General features: G+C 44.7%; 1 protein-coding gene across 1 annotated transcript; it reads left to right on the top strand.

Moving 5' to 3' along the window:
• The first annotated feature begins 6,799 nt into the window (after window positions 1–6,799).
• On the top strand, window positions 6,800–10,948 carry LOC311108995 (suppressor of cytokine signaling 6-like). The gene is made up of 2 exons (XM_084151777.1): window positions 6,800–7,163; window positions 8,430–10,948. The coding sequence occupies exon 2, from the start codon at window positions 8,453–8,455 to the stop codon at window positions 10,298–10,300; it is 1,848 nt and encodes a 615-aa protein (XP_084007903.1). The 5' UTR covers window positions 6,800–7,163; window positions 8,430–8,452; the 3' UTR covers window positions 10,301–10,948.
• Window positions 10,949–23,682: the final 12,734 nt, after the last annotated feature.

Below are 23,682 nucleotides of genomic sequence, written 5' to 3'. Positions count from 1 at the left end.
TGACCCAGTTATAACATAAATCATTTATAAAAAATGATTGATTTCTCTGGAATAAATTGAACACTCATAGCAACATGTTTACTTATTCTGCCATGAAGTAAATAGCCCATCACTAGAGAAAAACTTTGTTTGTCAGGTCTAATTTGGCTTGTAAAAACATTGCACTCTCGTCTGCTACTGCCAGTGTCCTTGGTGTTTGCTCTCTATGAAACCGCATAAACTCTCCCCTTCCTACCACACACACACACACCCACACACACACACACACACACACACACACACACACACAGACAGACACAGACACACACACACACCACCTCCCTCTCTGCCCATATAAAGCTTAGGCAGTTTGATCAGCCCTAATAAGGTTCAATAATTAATGTGTTTGCATAGGGCCTGTCTGCACACAGCAGCCCCCTAAGCAGGTCTGCCATGGCATGCCTTCTATGAGCTTGACAGTTTAACAGTGCTGAAAAAAACACAATTTAACACACAGTGTATGGTCCAAATTAGGCCAGCAGCAGTAAACACAATTAGAGCCACTTTAAAACAATACTGACACTAATTAGGCCACCAATTAATCATTTCAGTGTTCAAATTTTAGCTGGTACCTCCGATACAAAGTAACTCAGAAACACAGTTTGGAAAAATTGGACAGTCCAATATTATGTGTTTTTCAGAATACAAATTAGGATGCTCTTACTAGCATAATTTGCCAAGTAACAATGCTTTAAGGAAAAGCAATATTCAGTTTGGCGGGTAAGAGAAAATTGAATCATAATATTGGCATGGAAATTATTATGACAAGTTGTAACATCCTTTAGGACTTGGCATTTGAATGGGCTTATGATGTGCCTTCTGAGAGCCTGAAAAGACCAAACAGAATGGTAGAGGTGAACGCAACAGGCAATAGAACCGAACAGTCAACCCTAACAAAAAAATATATAATATGACATTTTCAATGCTTTATTTTCCCCAGTGTGTGTGTGTGTGTGATTTTGGTTTTACCGTCCTTGTGGGGACATTTCGCCAGTCCCCACAAGGAAATATACTATTTTAGGCTTACGTTTATGGTTACAATTAGGGCCATAGACTGTTCACTCTGCTGCCATCCGGTAAACAGTACCGGCGCATCGGCTTCTACCCCCAAGCCATAAGACTGCTAAATAGCTAGACAGCCAATTAATGGTACCCAAACTATCTGCACTGACCCTACGCACACAAATCCCTCACACATTCAAACACTGTTCTTTATTTTACTCTTATTACATTTTTACTCAACGCTCTTATCCAGAGCGACTTACAGGAGCAATTAGGGTTAAGTGCCTTGCTCAAGAGCACATTGACAGAATTTTCACCTAGTCAGCTTGGGGATTCAAACCAACAATATTTCAGTTACAGGCCCAATGCTCTTAACCACTAGGCTACCTGCCATCCCTATCTATCCGTATGCCTAGTCACTTGCCTTCATGTAAATACACTACATGACCAAAGGTATGTGGACACCTGCTCGTCGAACGTCTCATTCCAGAATCATGGGCATTCCTCCCTTTGCTGCTATAACAGCCTCCACTCTTCTGGGAAGGCTTTCCACTAGATGTTAGAACATTGCTGCGGGACTTGCTTCCATTCAGCCACAAGAGCATTAGTGAGGTCGGGCACTGATGTTGGGTGATTAGGCCTGGCTCTCAGTCGGCGTTCCAATTCATCCCAAAGGTGTCGATGGGGTTGAGGTCAGGGCTCTGTGCAGGCCAGTCAAGTTCTTCCACACTGATCTCGACAAACCATTTCTGTATGGACCTCGCTTTGTGGGCGGGCGCATTGTCATGCTGAAACAGGAAAGGGCCTTTCCCAAACTGTTGCCACAAAGTTGGAAGCACAGAGTCGTCTAGAATGTCATTGTATGCTGTAGCGTTAAGATTTTCCTTCACTGGAACTAAGGGGCCTAGCCAGAACAATAAAAACAGCCCCAGACCATTATTCCTCCTCCACCAAACTTTATAGTTGGCACTATGCATTCGGGCAGGTATTCTCCTGGCATCCCGCAAACCCAGATTCGTCCGCCGGACTGCCAGATGGTGAAGCGTGATTCATCACTCCAGAGAAGGCGTTTCCACTGCCCCAGAGTCCATTGGCGGCAAGCTTTACACCACTCCAGTTTTTACGCGCTACGCGCTTCAGCACTCGCCGGTCCCGTTCTGTGAGCTTATGTGGCCTACCACTTCGCGGCTTAGCCGTTGTTGCTCCTAGACGTTTCCACTTCACAATAACAGCACTTACAGTTGACCGGGGCAGCTCTAGCAGGGCAGGAATTTGACGAACTGACTTGTTGGAAAGGTGCCATGTTGAAAGTCACTGAGCTCTTCAGTAAGGCCATCCTACTGCTAATGTTGGTGTATGGAGATTGCATAGCTGCGTGCTCGATACTATATACCTGTCAGCAACGGGTGTGGCTGAAATAGCCGAATCCACTCATTTGAAGGGATGTCCACATACTTTTGTATATATAATGTACCTCGTACCTCTGCACATTGATCTGGTACTGGTACTCTTCTTGTGTATTTTCTTTTATTCCTCTTGTGTTAGTTACTAAAAAAATGATTTTTTTTTTCTCTGCATCATTGGGAAAGGATCGTAATCAAGCATTTCACTTTAAAGTCTACACCAGTTGTATTCACTGCATGTGATAAATACAATTTGATTGTTATTTGTCACATGCGCCGAATACAACAGGTATTGACCTTACAGTGAAATGCTTACTTACAAGCCCTTAATCAACAATGCAGTTTTAAGAAAAATAAGTGTTGAGTAAAAAATTGATAAGTAAAAAAATTACAAATAATTAAAGAGCAGCAATAAACTAACTGTAGCGAGGCTATATACTGGGGGTACCGGTACAGAGTCAATGTGCGGGGGCTCAGGTTAGTCGAGGTAATTGAGGTAATATGTACACTACCGTTCAAAAGTTTGGGGTCACTTAGAAATGTCCTTGCTTTCGAAAGAAAAGCAATTTTTTTGTCCATTAAAATAACATCAAATTGATCAGAAATACAGTGTAGACATTGTTAATGTTATAAATGGCTATTGTAGCTGAAACGGCTGATTTTTAATGGAATATCTACATAGGCGTACAGAGGCCCATTATCAGCAACCATCAGTCCTGGGTTCCAATGGCACATTGTGTTTGCTAATCCAAGTTTATCATTTTAAAAGGCTAATTGATCATTAGAAAACCCTTTTGCAAGTATGTTAGCACAGCTGAAAACTGTTGTGCTGATTAAAGAAGCAATAAAACTGGACTTCTTGAGACTACTTGAGTATCCGGAGCATCAGCAATTGTGGGTTCGATTACAGGCTCAAAATGGCCAGAAACAAATAACTTTCTTCAGAAACTCGTCAGTCTATTCTTGTTCTGAGAAATTAAGGCGAGAAATTGCCAAGAAACTGAAGATCTCGTACAACGCTGTCTACTACTCCCTTCACAGAACAGCGCAAACTGGCTCTAACCAGAATAGAAAGAGGAGTGGGAGACTCCGGTGCACAACTGAGCAAGAGGACAAATACATTCGTGTCTAGTTTGAGAAACAGGCGCATCACAGGTCCTCAACTGGCAGCTTCATTAAAAAGTACCCGCAAACAGTCTCAACGTCAACAGTGAAGAGGTGACTCCGGGATGCTGACCTTCTAGGCAGTGTACATGTAGGTAGAGTTAAAGTGACTATGCATAGATAATAAACAGAGAGTAGCAGCAGCGTAAAAGAGAGGGGGGGGTGCAAATAGTCCAGGTAGCCATTTGATTAGCTGTTCAGGAGTCTTATGGCTTGGGGGTAGAAGCTGTTAAGAAGCCTTTTGGACCTAGACTTGGCGCTCCGGTACCGCTTGCTGTGCGGTAGCAGAGAGAACAGTCTATGACTAGGGTGGCTGGAGTATTTGACAATTTTTAGGGCCTTCCTCTGACACCGCCTGGTATAGAGGTCCTGGATGGCAGGAAGCTTGGCCCCAGTGATATACTGGGCCATACGCACTACCCTCTATAGTGCCTTGCGGTCGGAGGCCAAGCAGTTGCCGTACCAGGCAGTGATGTAACCAGTCAGGATGCTCCTGATGGTGCAGCTGTAGAACTTTTTGAGGATCTGAGGACCCATGCCAAATATTTTCAGTCTCCTGAGGGGGAATAGGCTTTGTCGTGCCCTCTTCACGACTGTATTAGTGTGTTTGGACCATGATAGTTTGTTGGCGATGTGGACACCAAGGAACTTGAAGCTCTCAAACTGCTCCACTACAGCCCGTCGATGAGAATGGGGGCGTGCTCAGTCCTCTTTCTTTCCCTGTAGTCCACCGTCTGGTGTTCCACCTTCCCAAGTTCTCTCACGTCACCCCGCTCCTCCGCACACTCCACTGGCTTCCAGTTGAAGCTCGCATCGCTACAAGACCATCGTGCTTGCCTACGGAGCTGTGAGGGGAACGGCACCTCCGTACCTTCAGGCTCTGATCAGTCCCTACACCCAAACGAGGGCGTTGCGTTCATCCACCTCTGGCCTGCTGGCCCCCCTACCTCTGCGGAAGCACAGTTCCCGCTCAGCCCAGTCAAAACTGTTCGCTGCTCTGGCACCCCAATGGTGGAACATGCTCCCTCACGACGCCAGGACAGCGGAGTCACTCACCACCTTCCGGAGACACTTGAAACCCCACCTCTTTAAGAAATACCTGGGATAGGATAAAGTAATCCTTCTACCCCCCTTACTCCACCCCAAAAAATATATATAAAAAAAGAATTTAAAAAATATTGTAAAGTGGTTGTCCCACTGGCTATCATAAGGTGAATGCACCAATTTGTAAGTCGCTCTGCATAAGAGCGTCTGCTAAATGACGAAAATGTAAATGTTGTCCTGGGACCACACTGCCAGGTCTCTGACCTCCTCCCCATAGGCTGTCTCATCGTTGTCGGTGATCAGGCCTACCACTGTTGTGTTGTCAGCAAACTTAATGATGGTGTTGGAGTCGTGTCTGGCCATGCAGTCATGGGTGAACAGGGAGCACAGAAGGGGACTGAGCATGTACCCCCGAGGGGCCCCTGTGTTGAGGATCAGCGTGGCAGATGTGTTGTTACCTACCCTTACCACCTGGGGGCGGCCTGTCAGGAAGTACAGGATCCAGTTGCAGAGGGAGGTGTTAGTCCCAGTGATGAGCTTTGAGGGCCTCTTGTAGCTCAGTTGGTAGAGCATGGTGCTTGCAACGCCAGGGTTGTGGGTTCGATTCCCACGGGGGGCCAGTATGAAAAATGTATGAACTCACTAACTGTAAGTCTCTCTGGATAAGAGCGTCTGATAAATGACTAAAATGTAAACGCTGAGCTGTAGTCATTGAATAGCATTCTCACATAGGTGTTCCTTTTGTCCAGGTGGGAAAGGGCAGTGTGGAGTGCAATAGAGATTGCATCATCTATGGATCTATTGGGGCGGTATGCAAATTGGAGTGGGTCTAGGATTTCTGGGAAAACGGTGTTGATGTGAGCCATGACCAGCCTTTCAAAGCACTTCATGGCTACAGACGTGAGTGCTACGGGTCGGTGGTCATTTAGGCAGGTTACCTTAGTGTTCTTGGGCACAGGGACTATGGTTGTCTGCTTGAAACATGTTGGTATTGCAGACTCAGTCAGGGACAGGTTGAAAATGTCAGTGAAGACACTTGCCAGTTGATAAATACAATTTGATTTGATTTGAGGGTTAGGGGTTAGGTTTAGAGTTAGGACTTAGGGGTATGGGGATAAGGTTAGGGTTAAGGTTAAGGGTTAGGGTTAACTTTAGGGAAAATAGGATTTTGAATGGGAATAAATTGTTTGGTCCCCACAAGGATAGTAAAACAAGGATGTGTGTGTGTGTGCGCGTGTGAGAGAGAGTTCACATTAATGCACTACAGTACTTTCGAAAAGTCCACCAAACTTGGATGATGCCTTTCAGTTTAAATATTGAACAACACCTCCAGAAAAATAATGTCCAACCCCTGTGTACAAACACAAACTGAATTCAGTGAAAGCTTGACTGCTGAGTTCATATGGCGCGCCAAGCTGAGCCTAGAGCCTCTGCTCCCCTCAGAGGACAGTGATGTCATTGTGTGTGTGTGAAAGGGGCAACTTTGTGCCTAAAACAACTGTGTATTTCTAAAGTTTACTGTTTGATTTCACGCTGTCCAAAAATAACACTGTGCTCAAAACATAATTTTCTTCCCTCCTTTCTGTCCTAAAGAGCATTCATATTTTATTCACATTCTCTCAATTTCCATTTCCAAGCCTTACACTGCTCTGAATATTGATGAGATACTTGCTAAAGGTGGCTGGCTGCACATTGTCTGAGATTCTGATTTCTCTGTAAAAAGATGGTAACTGCATTAGCAATATTGGGTTACTTGCCCAAGTTCTTCTTTGTGAGTGTCTGTTATTCAAAATGTGCCCCCCGGACAACTATGGGGTCAAGTTATGAGTGCTTCTAAATTCTGCAGCAGTTATCAATTAAAATATATAATTAATAAAACTACCACCAGGCAGATGATAAAGTATGCAGAAGATACAGAACTTGATACTTGAGAGAGATGCAACCAAAAGCTTAACCAAGATAGTGAATGAATTAATTATAACATTCATTATAACATTATCTCGGCATTATTCTGTATTCATTGGTCTGTAAGCCTACAGAATGACATAATTTTTTTATTACAGACACACACCATTCTGTGACGATTTCTCCAACAGCTATGTCCTGAGGGAATTTTAGAATGGATTCAAACTTGGATGTGATTCGTTGTATTTCTCAGCCTGCTCTCCCACAATTCAACAAGCAACAAAGGCAAGGGAGAGAGGAAGAGTCCGTCACAAAGTATTAGAAAAAAATGAAATAAATAGATTGTTGTTGAAAAATTACGATGCAGCATATAAACAGCCGTAGATAAAAGGGGGAACCATTGCAACGCACTTTTATTTTGTTTTGCTAGCTAGCTAGATACGGTAGCTCCTTCCACGAGATGCTTTTGACTGCTAAGCTAGCTTGCCGACTGGCTAAGCTAAGTAGCTAGCTAGCTAGCTCAGTTCTGTCTTCTAAAATTTTCAAATTTCGGTAAAACCCAATTAAAGTGTACATTACCACGAATGCAGATGGCAATCTAACGAAGTAAGTACCCAACTATACAATATTACAGATTGTTTCGTTGACTCAAATAGCTAATGCATGTATCTAGGCAGCCAAGTTAGCTAGCTGGCTAGGTTAGCCAGCTAGCTAACTTAGTTGACCAGACAGCTATCTACATTCAGTTTCTGTGTCAACACAGTAACATTTTCGACTACCCATTACTACATTGATATTTAGCTGTCAATGTGAAACTGTCATAGTATTTGGGAGATCTATGATTAATTAGACCGGTATAGTTACTTTCTTAACATGGAAAAAGAGCAATCTAACGTTAGATGGCCAGCAAAACCAAAGACTGTAGTGTAGGCCCAGCTGGCCAGGTCTATTAGCTTTGTAGCTAACGAGTTAGCTAGCTAGTTAACTAACTGGCTAGCATTCGTAATTTGGCAGCTGGCAAGACAAGACCATGCAGTTTAGCAAGACAACCAACTTGGCAAAGTGGTCATTAGCAATGAAAATACGTATGATTTATCAGGTGTGGTTGTTCGGATGACAAATATTTATTGTCAAAACATGACATTTTAAGGTTAGCTAGAAACTTAGTAATCAATTGGCTAGTTTTTTTTCTTCCAATGACAAGGGCCTATAAATTAGCTAACTAGCTATGAACATCAGTTCTGTTAATATTCTAGCTTGCTTAACACCATTTCATTTTTTAACAGTCTGCTCATAATAATCTGCCAATAATAGTTTGAACACTACACGTGATGTAAATACTTTTCTGAAAAAGTTACTGCTAAAGACACTAATGTTTGGTGCAATTATGAGACATTGTTTTACGTACAAATGAATGTATTTCAATTGAAATGTAGGTCTATTTTTAAATACAAATAATATTGCTATCATATTCAACATTATTTCTACAGCAAGGGAAAACTGTTGGAACATTAGTCCAACTGAGTCACCAATTCTAGTCATACAATGGTAATCACTTTGTACAGTTGATTTGTTTGCCATTTCTAATAATAAGAATAAGCTTATCAGTAAATCGGGGTGTCTTGAAACGTCTGTAGAGGCATGCATATGTTGTACAAGGATTATCTGCATCGCATCAAATTAGCATATTGTTTACCAATGCAATCTAGGTACAGGAGATGTAGTCCTAATGTCCCATCCAAGAATGATAGAAACACAGTTATTTGATAAGGTAAACTCGTACCTAACGGACTATTTATTAAAAACAGATTGTGAAAAAATAAGTGTTGAACTGTTCAGTAATGTTTTTTTTAAATGTGTGTTTCCTCCCAGGGGATGAGTGCTGTGCAGTGTATATGACCAGCTGTCTCCAGCCTGATGGGAGGACTCTGTGGATAGCAGCACCTTCATCAGGACCCCAGGAGGAGAGCAGCCATCCCGTCCAAGTCTCATGCCCCACGCCCCTCCCCTGCCAAGGAGGGCCGTTCAGAATGAAGAAAATCAGCCTTAAGACCATCCGCAAGTCCCTCAACATCAACAAAGGCAAGGAAGAAGGAGGGGGGGATTTTGTCATGCTCCAGCAGCCCTCGCTAGCGGCCGACTTCTCCAAGGAGGACGCTCTTTTCGGGGGCTGCTACAACAAAGACCTGGCGGGCTGCGACCTGGGAGGTGGTGGTGGAGGAGTGGAAGAAGAGGATAAGGCGGGACACAACAAGGGCCGTTCTAAGAGCGAGAGCCTGATGGGTTCTCTGAAGAGGAGGCTGTCGGCCAAGCAGAAGGCCAAAGTCAAAGGGGGCTCCACAGCCATGGGGTCAGCTGATGACGACGATACCTTTTCCTCCTCCTCTGTGCCCATCAGCTTCAACGAGGTCAAGGCCCAGCGGCCGTTACGATCGGCATCCCTCCGCAGCCACCATTACAGCCCTTCTCCCTGGCCCCTGCGGCCTGTAAACTCAGACGAGGCCTGCATCAAGATGGAGGTGAAAGCTAAAGCCATGGTCCACTCCCCGAGCCCCAGCCCAAACCTGAATGGCGTGCGGAAGGATTTCCACCACCAGGGTTTCCAGATGGAGGGCATCTTCCATGAGCAGGCCGTGAAGAACCTCCAGGAGCAGGCCGAGTCCCTGAAGAACCTCCAGCAGCCCCAGAATGGAGACCAGCTGCACCTGAACATTGACGAACACGTGCCTGTAGTCCTGGGCCTCACGCCGCAGGACTACATCCAGTACACCATGCCTTTAGAGGAGGGAATGTACCCAGAGGGGTCCCACTCTGTCTCCCACTCCTTCTGCCTAGAGGGGTCCTTGCCCATGGAGGTGGTGACTGAGGCGGACAGTAGCTCTCTCCACCTCCACGCTGACCACCAGAGTCAGGAAGACCAGGATCTGGTGAGTATGAACCTGAACCTGTCGGCGGACCTCTTCATGGAGTCTGTGAATGGCCTCCTCATCGGCTCTAATGGGGTGATGCTCCAGAGCTCCAGGGACAGGGTCGATGCCCAACAACACCCCCCTCCCCCCCCCCTCTCTCCCCTCCTGCCCCTGCTATCCAGCAACGAGATCCCCAGGACTTGCTCCGGGTTCAGTGGGGTGGACATCCACGTGGCGGAGCGGGTGAGGCACCACTTGAACTTTGACCCTAACTCTGCTCCGGGCGTGAGCCGGGTGTATGACTCAGTCCAGAGCAGCGGGCCCATGGTGGTGACCAGCCTGACTGAGGAGCTGAAGAAGCTAGCCAGGCAGGGTTGGTACTGGGGGCCCATCACACGCTGGGAGGCTGAGGAGAAGCTGGTCAACCTGCCCGACGGTTCATTCCTGGTCAGGGACAGCTCGGACGATAGGTACCTCCTCAGCCTTAGTTTCCGCTCCCAGACCAAGACCCTCCACACCCGCATCGAACACTCCAACGGACGCTTCAGCTTCTACGAGCAGCCCGACGTGGAGGGACACACGTCCATCGTGGACCTGATTGAATACTCCATCAAAGATTCGGAGAACGGAGCCTTCTGTTATTCTAGATCTCGCTTACCAGGGTCCGCCACCTACCCCGTCAGGCTGACCAATCCCGTGTCTCGGTTTATGCAAGTGCGCTCCCTGCAGTACCTATGTCGGTTCGTGATCAGACAGTACACCAGGATTGACCTGATTCAGAACTTGCCTTTGCCCAACAAGATGAAAGACTACCTGCAGGAGAAGCACTACTGACGGGGTTGACACAGACATGAGATGGGACAGACAATGGTAGCAACTTGCACTTTTGGGTTCAGTTTAAGAGATTTAACAAAGGTTTACAGACATCCATCGTTTCGAGAAGATCGATTGGGTTCCATTGGCTCTTTGTTTTTGCCCAGGGATGTGTCCGAAATGGAACACTATTCCGTATGTAGTGCAGTACCTCTGCCCAAAAAACTGGCTAAAAATAGTGCACTATATTGGGAATAGTGAGCCTGTTCAGATTTGCCCAAGGTGATGTTTCTCACTGTCCAGTCCCCCATTCCACAGTTAAAGGGTTAAGTCATTGTCGCTCAGACTCAGTTTCTGGCCAAACCTCCAGAGACATATCGTTGAATCTTGTATATGAATCTGTCACAGAAGTACAAAGCATGATTAAGGTACAGCAAACATACTTTATCAACAGTGAGATATGGAGATCCAATATTTCTCTCTCCAGTTGCTGTAGAAGAATGGAAACGCTAGAATTGCAAGTTTAGCCTTCTGAATAACATAAATTATTTTCCTTCTGGCTCAAATTTACAGATTTAAAATAAGGTTTCACATAACTGGCTTAGGTTTGACATCTTAAAAGGCTGCAGTGAAGGAAATGAAATAAATATCTGGGCAGATTTTAGGGCATGATCCTTTTGACGCTTCATTTAAACATTTACTTGAAAGATATCCAACAACAACGCAGTGGGGCATATCTTCGGCATCTTAAACAAACTGAAGTAGAAGCACTGCAGTAATGTACATCAGAGGCCAAAAGTATTTTTAAGCAACAACGTAATTCCTTAATTTCACAGGGTGAATTCAACCTTTTTTATTTGCCATCCATCAAGTTGGTTAATGACAACTGCTTGGGCTAATAAGAAACGTAAGCTGTGTGTGGGTGTGTGTAGCCTAGACTATTTGATCTCGCCCACTATAAAGGTACTGTTAAAGGATAGATAAAAGCTAGTTTAAATGTCACCATGCACTTCTACTTAATATTTATGCATCAGTATGGTGGCTTTTTACATGCAAATACCAGTAAGTAATGAATAATTAACCCGAAGATAAACATTTAAATGCTTCCCTATTAGGAGTCTGTCACAAAAGCTGCGCTAGGACAAATTAACAAGTGTCATGTTCAGTACAGTATGCTTGGCTCTGCGTGCAGGAACTGCTTTTGAACTGTTAAATACAGTAGACTGTAGATACTTAGACCTATACACAGTGCACAGGAGAGGAAAGTATAATTGTACAAGTCAAAAGGGAAAGCCACAAATACATTGTTGTTTTTACTGCAGCATTTATCAGTAAGCTAATTAAGGAAACAAAAAACGTCTCTTAGTTTTGCCCAGCTGACCCATTTCTGGTATAGAAAGTGTCTAAATGCAGTTCTGGAGCCTTTTTGTGTCAACATATGAGCTGGAACCTGGTGAAAGGAATCTAAAAAATGGGGCTGATCTTAGGCCGAGGGATTTTGGGAAATGCCAGAATAGATTAAAATTGGAGCCCCTTCCTCATATTTGGGAGGGAGTCAGGTCAGTGGTACGTGACAGAATTCCCAGCACGTAATGGCACAGTAATGTCCTGCTCGATAGAGAATGAGATCGAGGCTTTTGTGTGTAGTTTGCCCAATGATTTGCTTGAGTGATGTCACTGATTGCCATTGTCACGCTGTCTGTCTCACACTCATGGCAGTTTTGCAGTTTGACATTTAAAAATGTATCCACTGTCATAATTATTGTCAATGCTCCCTCCACAGAACAATGGTAACTTACATATTCACAGTCTTGCCAGGCTGTTTGTATTGGAACAAAGGGAAAAAGCACACAGTATGCTACACAAGTGCTCTATAACATATACTTTGACAGGGAGTCACAGTTTTACATACAGTGGGGAGAACAAGTATTTGATACACTGCTGATTTTGCAGGTTTTCCTACTTACAAAGCATGTAGAGGTCTGTAATTTTTATCATAGGTACACTTCAACTGTGAGAGACGGAATCTAAAACAAAAATCCAGAAAATCACATTTGTATGATTTTTAAGTAATTCATTTGCATTTTATTGCATGACATAAGTATTTGATCACCTACCAACCAGTAAGAATTCCGGCACTCACAGACCTGTTAGTTTTTCTTTAAGAAGCCCTCCTGTTCTCCACTCATTACCTGTATTTACTGCACCTGTTTGAACTCGTTACCTGTATAAAAGACACCTGTCCACACACTCAATCAAACAGACTCCAACCTCTCCACAATGGCTAAGACCAGAGAGCTGTGTAAGGACATCAGGGATAAAATTGTAGACCTGCACAAGGCTGGGATGGGCTACAGGACAATAGGCAAGCAGCTTGGTGAGAAGGCAACAACTGTTGGCGCAATTATTAGAAAATGGAAGAAGTTCAAGATGACAGTCAATCACCCTCGGTCTGGGGCTCCATGCAAGATCTCACCTCGTGGGGCATCAATGATCATGAAGAAGGTGAGGGATCAGCCCAGAACTACACGGCAGGACCTGGTCAATGACCTGAAGAGAGCTGGGACCACAGTCTCAAAGAAAACCATTAGTAACACACTACGCCGTCATGGATTAAAATCCTGCAGCGCACGCAAGGTCCCCCTGCTCAAGCCAGTGCATGTCCAGGCCCGTCTGAAGTTTGCCAATGACCATCTGGATGATCCAGAGGAGGAATGGGAGAAGGTCAATTGGTCTGATGAAACAAAAATAGAGCTTTTTGGTATAAACTCCACTCACCGTGTTTGGAGGAAGAAGAAGGATGAGTACAACCCCAAGAACACCATCCCAACCGTGAAGCATGAAGGTGGAAACATCATTCTTTGGGGATGCTTTTCTGCAAAGGGGACAGGACGACTGCACCGTATTGAGGGGAGGATGGATGGGGCCATGTATCGCGAGATCTTGACCAACAACCTCCTTCCCTCAGTAAGAGTATTGAAGATGGGTCATGGCTGGGTCTTCCAGCATGACAACGACCCGAAACACACAGCCAGGGCAACTAAGGAGTTGCTCCGTAAGAAGCATCTCAAGGTCCTGGAGTGGCCTAGCCAGTCTCCAGACCTGAACCCAATAGAAAATCTTTGGAGGGAGCTGAAAGTCCGTATTGCCCAGCGACAGCCCCGAAACCTGAAGGATCTGGAGAAGGTCTGAATGGAGGAGTGGGCCAAAATCCCTGCTGCAGTGTGTGCAAACCTGGTCAAGACCTACAGGAAACGTATGATCTCTGTAATTGCAAACAAAGGTTTCTGTACCAAATATTAAGTTCTGCTTTTCTGATGTATCAAATACTTATGTCATGCAATAAAATGCAAATTAATTACTTAAAAATCATACAATGTGATTTTCTGGATTTTTGTTTTAGATTCCATCTCTCACAGTTGAAGTGTACCTATGATAAAAATGACAGACCTCTACATGCTTTGTAAGTAGGAAAACCTGCAAAATCGTCAGTGTATCAAATACTTGTTCTCCCCACTGTATGTTAGAGCATCTTTTTTGACATCAGTGTCCTTAAAAAAAAGTATTTGGAAAATGATCTCAGACTTCTTTGACAGGTTGGTAGATTAAGTAGTCACTTGTGTATAGTCTATGCCTAGTTAGTAAATATCTGTTGGTATCTAAGGTGCTTACCATGACACCTGGACACCCATAGGTTAGATTAGATTACTGGACAGTTTTTGCATGTTTAAAAAGTGTTGCATAAAGATTTGTTGGCATTTTATTGCTTTGAAATGTATAGGAATGAAGGATGTAGGTAATGTGTCAGTTGGGTGTGGAGGGATTGTTGTACTCAGTTATCACTATCATCAGCTGGATGTTCTGTGTGAGAGAAGTGTTCTTTTCTTAATTCATTTCCTGTGACTTGTGACATATCAACTCTTGTCATTTTGGGGACTAGTAGGGAGTTTGATACCATTGTTTCTAACAGTTTGTTCCACATACTAAGAGGTTACACCAGGGTTATGGCTGTATGCTTGTTTTAGCAAGGCAACGTCTTTTGAACCATCAAAGACAAAGTAATCTACACTTGCTCAAAGACAAAGCCATATTTTTTGCATGGTTTTCACCATACTAAGACATCACATACAGTTCACGGATAACTCTCAATTGTTTCCCCTAACTAATGTTGTCCCTCGAATGACGGCATTGAAAAATGTCACAACTCACAGTCCAACGTATGATTTGTCACTAGAGCACACAGACAGGTGGGGTATATGCTGGTGTGCCTGTTGGAATGAATTGAACTCATCAGTTGTGTTGTTATGTCTATGGGATACAAAGGGTCATATCGAAGACTGTTGCTAGGTTATCTAGGAATGAAGACGACTAGAATGTGGAAACGTAAAATTGAAACAAACTTAAATGTGAAATGAAGATGTTAATTGTTTGACTACAATGTACTTATAATTGTTTTATTTCTGTTTTTATCTGCCATTATTGTAGCAGATCCAGAAAAACAGGTCCCCAATTGGATAAACACTCACTGAGACGTTATGGGTGTTTCTCCGCTGTGATCTTCTATAAATAGTTCAGTATCCTGGGATTTATTTTGTTCATTATCATTCTGAGTTATTGCCTTCTTATGGGTGATTTTTAGAGGTTGACGCTTGTTTAAACTGCTGAAGTATTTTGAATTCATAATCGAGCTTCACCCATTTATATTTGTTTTTGCGCATCTCTGCAAATGAAGGTGATTGTTTACAATTATATATTTGGTAAATACCAGTTTTATCTCCGCTCTTGTTTATCCTCTCTCCTATCACAAACATCTTCGGTACAATTTAAAACCCCTTATTTTTTAAATGTGTTATACACATTTGTGCTGCTTCATGAATATGATTGCCTTGTATTAAGCTATGGGGAAATAGAATGTTGCCATTTAGATGTACACTACCGTTCAAAAGTTTGGGGTCACTTAGAAATGTCCTTGCTTTCGAAAGAAAAGCAATTTCTTTGTCCATTAAAATAACATCAAATTGATCAGAAATACAGTGTAGACATTGTTAATGTTGTAAATGGCTATTATCAGCAACCATCAGTCCTGTGTTCCAATGGTACGTTGTGTTTGCTAATCCAAGTTTATCATTTTAAAAGGCTAATTGATCATTAGAAAACCCTTTTGCAATTATGTTAGCACAGCTAAAAACTGTTGTGCTGATTAAAGAAGCAATAAAACTTGCCTTCTTGAGACTAGTTGAGTATCTGGAGCATCAGCAATTGTGGGTTCGATTACAGAATCAAAATGGCCAGAAACAAATAACTTTCTTCTGAAACTCGTCAGTCTATTCTTGTTCTGAGAAATGAAGGCTATTCCATGCGAGAAATTGCCAAGAAACTGAAGATCTCGTACAATGCTGTGTACTACTCCTTCACAGAACAGCGCAAACTGGCTCTAACCAGAATAGAAAGAGGAGTGGGAGACTCCGGTGCACAACTGAGCAAGAGGACAAATACATTAGAGTGTCTAGTTTGAGAAACAGACGCATCACAGGTCCTCAACTGGCAGCTTCATGAAATAGTACCCGCAAAACACCAGTCTCAACGTCAACAGTGAAGAGGCGACTCCAGGATGCTGACCTTCTAGGCAGAGTTGCAAAGAAAAAGCCATATCTCAGACTGGCCAATAAAAAGAAAAGACACTGGACAGATGAAGTTTGGAAAAAAGTGTTATGGATAGACGAATCTAAGTTTGAGGTGTTCGGATCACAAAGAAGAACATTTGTGAAACGCAGACCAAATGAAAAGATGCTGGAGGAGTGCTTGATGCCATCTGTCAAGCATGGTGGAGGCAATGTGATGGTCTGGTGGTGCTTTTGTGGTGGTGAAGTGGGAGATTTGTACAGGGTAAAAGGGATCTTGAAGAAGGAAGGCTATCACTCCATTTTGCAACACCATGCCATACCCTGTGGACAGCGCTTGATTGGAGCCAATTTCCTCCTACAACAGGACAATGACCCAAAGCACAGCTCCAAACTATGCAATAACTATTTAGGGAAGAAGCAGTCAGCTGGTATTCTGTCTATAATGGAGTGGCCAGCGCAGTCACCGGATCTCAACCCTATTGAGCTGTTGTGGGAGCAGCTTGACCGTATGGTACGTAAGAAGTGCCCATCAAGCCAATCCAACTTGTGGGAGGTGCTTCAGGAAGCATTGGGTGAAATCTCTTCAGATTACCTCAACAAATTGACAACTAGAATGCCAAAGGTCTGCAAGCTGTAATTGCTGCAAATGGAGGATTTTTTGACGAAAGCAAAGTTTGAAGGACACAATTATTATTTCTAACCTTGTCAATGACTACATTTCCTATGCATTTTGCTATATTTCCTATTCAAACTCATTTCATGTATGTTTTCATGGAAAACAAGGACATTTCTAAGTGACCCCAAACTTTTGAACGGTAGTGGATGTACACATAATGACTGGTTATCATCTTGGGAGAAGAAAGTCGATTTGCAATTTGTAAACAACTATAGTCTGTTAAAACATAATTAGTAGCTATTAGTAAATACTCACTAGAAAGAACACCACTTCAGTTTACATTTTGTTAATTGTCAATTTTTTCAAAGTACATATTTGTGACTTTTGTATTTTCTTTCTTTTGGGAAAAAAATCAATAGATTAATTGCACATTTTGGATACAGTTCAATACGTTTTTGTATCTGCCGATTTATAAATTGTAAATAAAAACTATATTCCGAATCTGTGGTAAGGTTTTTTCCCTCCATTTGTTTCCACCTTTTTAAGAGGAAACAGAACTGACAGCCGAGTTTACTTAGGACGGCCAACCGCTGCTTATAGCGCCTCTGACCACAGAACATCGGCCCTCAATTTCAGTTAATTTCACAACGATTCTACATGTTGAGCAGGTGATCACCACTCGCTGCTTTCAGCCATTTGTCTTTCTGGTGTTTTTTCTCTTTTAATGCATCTAATTCAGGGATCATCAACTATATAGATTGCTGCGGGCTGATTTTTATTTTCTCAAACACTCTATTCTAACCAACTTCTCCATAACAGTGAATCATCCATACAGTGGCTTGCGAAGGTATTCACTCCCCTTGGCATTTTTCCTATTTTGTTGCCTTACAACCTGGAATTCAATTGATTTTTGGGGTGTTTGTATCATTTGATTTACACAACATGCCTACCACTTTGAAGATGCAAATTATTTTTTATTGTGAAACAAACAAGAAAAAGTACAAAAAAACAAACAACTTGAGCGTGCATAACTATTTACCCTCCCAAAGTCAATACTTTGTAGAGCCAGCTTTTGCAGCAATTACAGCTGCAAGTCTCTTGGGGTATGTCTCTATAAGCTTGGCACATTTAGCCACTGGGATTTTTGCCCATTCTTCAAGGCAAAACTGCCCCAGCTCCTTCAAGTTGGATAGGTTCCGCTGGTGTACGGCAATCTTGTCACGCCCTGGCTCTGGGGACTCTTAAATGTTGAGCCAGGGTGTGTAGTGTCTATGTTGTATGTTCTATGTTCATGATCTAGATTGTGTAGATCTATGTTGGCCAGGGTGGTTCCCAATCAGAGGCAGCTGATTCTCGTTGTCTCTGATTGGGGACCATACTTAGGCAGCCTGTTTGGCACTGTTTATTGTGGGATCTTGTTCCAGAAGGTTTGTGTTCAACCCAGGACTTCACGTATCGTTTGTTTTGTTGTTTTGGTTTGTGTTGTGTACTGCAATAAAAGAATGTACGCATATCACGCTGCGCCTTGGTCCGCATCTTATAACGATCGTGACAGAAGATCCCACCATAAAAGGACCAAGCAGCGTGCCCAGGAAGAGAAGCTGGCGATGGCCCAGGTGGGCGAATGGTGGTCATGGGAGGACATATTCGCGGGCAGAGGGCCCTGGGCAAAGGTACAGGCCCTGGCAAGAGAGGAGAAACGGCGCCAACCGTGCCGACGACGGACACCCGAGAGGCAACCCCAAGAAAAAAATTTTTTGGGGGGGGCACACGGCGTGGACGACGGGGCAGCAGGAGGCAGCTACAGGGCGAATCTGCAGAATAGGAGAGGAGGCCACCAGGTTACGGGGGCTATTGGTCAGGAGGGAGCAGGAGTTAATTGGTCAGAGGGAGGAGCTACTGGAGGCGATAAGGGAGAAGGAGAGTGTAGAGGCACGGCGAGAGGAACTGGTTAGGCAGCAGAGGGAGCGGAGGTTTATAAGGAAACCCAGACCCGCTCCTCGCACCAAGCAAGTGGTGTGTGTCACCAGTCCGGTCCGGCCCATTCCTGATCCCCGCACTAAGCCAGTGGTGCGTGTTCCCAGTACGGCCCGACCCATTCCTGCTTCCCGCACAAGGCCAGTGGTGTGTGTTCCCAGTACGGTCCGGCCCGTTCCTGCTCCCCGCACTAAGTTAGTGGTGCGTGTTCCCAGTACGGCCCGACCCGTTCCTGCTCCCCGCACCAAGCCAGTGATGCCCGTCGTCAGCCCGGTCCGGCCCGTTCCTGCTCCCCGCACCAAGCCAGTGGTGCGCGTCGTCAGCCCGGTCCGGCCCGTTCCTGCTCCCCGCACCAAGCCAGTGGTGCGCGTCGTCAGCCCGGTCCGGCCCGTTCCTGCTCCCCGCACCAAGCCAGTGGTGCGCGTCGCCAGCCCGGTCCGGCCAGTTCCTGCTCCCCGCACCAAGCCAGTGGTGCGTGTCGCCAGCCCGGTCCGGCCCGTTCCTGCTCCCTGCACCAAGCCAGTGGTGCGCGTCGCCAGCCCGGTCCGGCCCGTTCCTGCTCCCCGCACCAAGCCAGTGGTGCGCGTCGTCAGCCCGGTCCGGCCCGTTCCTGCTCCCCGCACCAAGCCAGTGGTGCGCGTCGTCAGTCCGGCACGGTCCGTGCCTGTTCCACCGGTGCCTGGTCCGGCACCGGTCAGCTGCTCCACACAGGAGCCAGAGCAATCCGCTCCACCGATGTCCAGTCCAGCTCCGGCCAGCGGGACCAGACCAGGGGCGCTACGGGGGGGTAGAGAGAGAGTGGTGGTCACGCCCGGAGCCGGATCCGCCTCCAATGCGGAATGCCCACCCGGCCCCTACCCTCTTGTGTTTGGTTGGCGCGGTCGCAGTCTGCGCCTTTGGGGGGGTACTGTCACGCCCTTGGTTCTGGGGACTCTTAAATGTTGAGCCAGGGTGTGTAGTGTCTATGTTGTATTTTCTATGTTCATGATCTAGATCGTGTAGATCTATGTTGGCCAGGGTGGTTCCCAATCAGAGGCAGCTGATTCTCGTTGTCTCTGATTGGGGACCATACTTAGGCAGCCTGTTTGGCACTGTTTATTGTGGGATCTTGTTCCGGAAGGTTTGTGTTCAACCCAGGACTTCACGTATCGTTTGTTTTGTTGTTTTGGTTTGTGTTGTGTACTGCAATAAAAGAATGTACGCATATCACGCTGCGCCTTGGTCCGCATCTTAAAACGATTGTGACAAATCTTTAAGTCATACCACAGATTCTCAATTGGATTGAGGTCTGTGCTTTGACTAGGCCATTCCAAGACATTTAAATGATCCCCTTAAATCACTCGAGTGTTGCTTAAGCAATATGCGTAGGGTCATTGTCCTGCTGGAAGGTGAACCTCCGTCCCTGTCTCAAATCTCTGGAAGACTGAAACAGGTTTCCCTCAAGAATTTCCCTCTATTTAGCGCCATCCATCATTCCTTCAATTCTGACTAGTTTCCCAGTCCCTGCCAATGAAAAACATCCCCACAGCAGGATGGTGTTCTCGGGGTGATGAGAGGTATTGAGTTTGCTCCAGACATAGCGTTTTCCTTGATGGCCAAAAAGCTCAATTTTAGTCTCATCTGACCAGAGTACCTTCTTCCATATGTTTGGGGAGTCTCCCACATGCCTTTTGGTGAGTTTGCTTATCTTTTTCTTTAAGCAATGGCTTTTTTCTGGCCACTCTTTCGTAAAGCCCAGCTCTGTGGAGTGTACAGCTTAAAGTGGTCCTATGGACAGATACTCCAATCTCAGCTGTGGAGCTTTGCAGCGCCTTCAGTGTTATCTTTGGTCTCTTTGTTGCCTGTCTGATTAATGCCCTCCTTGCCTGGTCCGTGAGTTTTGGTGGGCAGCCCTCTCTTGACAGGTTTGTTGTGGTGCCATATATCAATTTTTTAATAATGGATTTAATGGTGCTCCGTGGGATGTTCAAAGTTTCAGATATTATTTTATAACCCAACCCGTATCTGTACTTCTTCACAACTTTGTCCCTGACCTGTTTGGAGAGCTCCTTGGTCTTCATGGTGCCGCTTGCTTGGTGGTGCCCCTTGCTTAGTGGTGTTGCAGACTCTGGGGTCTTTCAGAACAGGTGTATATATACTGAGATCATGTGATAGATCATGTGACACTTAGATTGCACACAGGTGGACTTTATTTAACTAATTATGTGACTTCTGAAGGTAATTGGTTAAACCAGATCTTATTTAGGGGCTTCATAGCGAAGGGGGTGAATAAATATGCACGCACCACTTTTCCGTTATTTATTTTTTAGCATTTCATGAAACAAGTAATTTTTTTCATTTCACTTGAACAATTTGGACTATTTTGTGTATGTCCATTACATGAAATCCAAATAAAAATCAATTTAAATTACAGGTTGTAATGCAACAAAATAGGAAAAACGCCAAGGGGGATAAATACTTTTGCAAGGCTGTGTTTGAAGTCCCAACACACTTGTGTCCAAATAGAGCAGTTTGGGGAGAAGTCAGCACTCGGTCTTCACTGAGGTCAGGAGGACCATAATGCCTTGCTGTTCTGTGAACATTTGCAGAGGATATATATATATTTTTATCCCTTTTTTTTTTTTACATATCTGATGTACTCTTAAACTAGCCTTCATTTTACTCTAAAAATGTGTTAAATAAATAGTCCTCTTTCTAGAAGGGTGGGACCAGTGTAGGGGCTGTGGAATAGGAGGAGTAGAGGGTGGGGGGAAGAGTGTCACGCCCTGGCTCTGGGGACGCTTGTATGTTGAGCCAGGGTGTGAGTGTTCTTTGTGTTGTTCTAGTTTTGTGTTTCTAGGGTGTAGTTCTAGTTATTGTGTTTCTATGCTGGCCAGAGTGGTTCTCAATCAGAGGCAACGAGTGTCAGCTGTTGCTGGTTGTCTCTGATTGGGAACCATATTTAAACAGTCTGTTTTCCCACAGTGTTTGTGGGATCTTGTTCCTGTGTAGGTTTGTGGTTTGCACCTTTGGACGGCACGTATCGATTTGTTGTTTTGTTCGTGTAATCATTAAATAAATAAGTATGTTCACCTTCCACGCTGCGCCTTGGTCCTCCTCCTTCAGCGAACGTGATAAAGAGGGAGTTGGAAGGCGCAAGGATAAATGGAGGGAGCCATCATGGAGGTGGTGGGGAAAGAAAAAGGGGGAGTCAGTGTGATTGAGAGAGAAAGGGAGGAGGAGTGGGAGGAGGAGTAGGAGGTGCGGGGTAATGGTGTCAGGTTTGGACCTCAGATCAGCTCTTACACAGTCTGCATGGTGATGAGGTGGTACAGTCTTGTTAACTGCAGCCTCTGACAGGCCTCTCCAGGCTTCATAGGTAAAAGATGCACCAATGTTTACTCCCGCCCGCCATGCCGAGCCTTTATGATTTATTCATAGCAGACACTGGTGGTCGCATGTCATAGTGAGATGCCTCCATCATGAAAGGACTCATCTCTCCTTTTTTCTTTTTTCCTCTTCCCTCCCACCCATCATCTCTGTTTCCAAAATGTTTATTTTTTACTTTAGCAGTCAGTTTCAGGAATAAGTTATCTTCACCAGTTCTGAATACCAATACTTACCCAGTGTTATTTTTATACTCTCTAGAATCCCTGATTTGAGTCTAGTGATGGAAGGCTGACATTTGTCTGGTACTTGAAAAACTATTACCTCTGCCGTTTCAGCGATCATTTGAAAAGCACAACTCAGACCAACAAGTACAAAACAACTCAATAAGAGATCTAGCTGCACTTTGTTAGACATTTCTCCCATTGAATTTAAACTGAACTGAAATCGGGACAAATTTCCTTCACTGTTAGGCCAAAGAAAGAACATTCACTCATAGAATCAAACGTACAAGCTCCTAATCCTATTGCTTTTGTCATTTGTTCCTTGCACCGATATTCCAGACTTTGTTACGACTAAAGGTGCTCGTCTCCTTGCAAATTCCTTCTCTGTGTGGTTCTTAGTTAAAGACTGTTTACACCGGAGGATCCATCCATCACCCGTCTGTCTCCTCAGATTGATGATGGGGCCGGGCCATCTGCCGCGCTGCGTGGCGCACCCATTTGTCACCAGCAAACATGCCTGATGAAGACAGCTCGAATTAGCCAGCAAACATATATATAGGCTCTTTAAATGGACATGCCAGGGCAGGAGCTACTGGCGCCAGCTCACGTTGGTGGTACGCCTGGCCTGGGCATGATGAAGCTGAAGGATGGAGGGGGATACCTGCTGGCAACAGATGTCTTTGAGCGGCAGGCAGACTGGCAAAGTGAAAGGTCCAGCTCTATTAATGCTTGTGATCTCATGCCAGCCAGTCCCGTGCCACCCCACCACCAGGCGAGCGAAGCCTGCTCCGCTCCTCTACCATCCATCATGCATTAGCCGTGTCTATAAACTTCAATTAGCTCAGTTTGAAGAAGGGACTGCCTTGGTGATTACACAGGTCTCCTCCTTTGAATGAAGGACTTGTTTGTATCACTTTACATGACAATGATTTTATAGCTGATTTTATGATGTTAAGTTGGACAAGTTCAGCTGTTTGCACATTGTGTATTTGACTCATCCACTGTGTATGTGACGTTTCCACAAATGTCCCCACATTGGTTTATATCTAGGGTCATGTTACAATACCTTTCCATCATTCCAACCTCATGAGTCAAAAGGCTGCAAGAGTTAATATAATATATCCAACCCACCAGTACCCCACTAGCAGCCTCTGTCACCAGACAGTGGGTTATGTTTACGACCGGTACCTTTCCCTGCCAGATGGCAGCCGCTCCACTGTCTTAGGAGAGAGGAGGAAAACACACCCAACACAGTTTGCTGTTTGACAAATCGGTGGTTTCTCTCCCTATCATCAGACCGATTAGGAGTGGACAACAGGGAACGTGCTAAAGTCGTTATGATCGAGAGGATTATTCACTAAGCACTCAGCAGTGTACGCATCACCTGAGATGTGTTAGACATGATCAGCTATGTAGCTGGTACTTAGAGTCCTGTATGTCTCATTACATAAAATATGGGATGCATATGCACATGCATAATTTTCTGAATTATGTTACAGGGTTGCAGTGGTAAGGGGTGGCATGTGTTTGTGCACATACCCCTGCCAGTGTAATTTCAATAAGGGCAGAGCCAGGGCCAGTGATAGTCATAGTACG

The sequence above is a fragment of the Coregonus lavaretus genome (genome assembly GCF_964263955.1).
Source record: "Coregonus lavaretus genome assembly, chromosome: 34".
Lineage (NCBI taxonomy): Eukaryota > Metazoa > Chordata > Actinopteri > Salmoniformes > Salmonidae > Coregonus > Coregonus lavaretus.
The sequence above is the reverse complement of the archived record's forward strand: the minus strand, read 5'-3'. Positions and strand labels throughout refer to the sequence as shown.

What these genes read in the sequence shown, in the direction of transcription:
- LOC311108995 (XM_084151777.1), top strand. Translation starts at nt 8,453, where the DNA reads ATGACCAGCTGTCTCCAGCCTGATGGGAGGACTCTGTGGATAGCAGCA.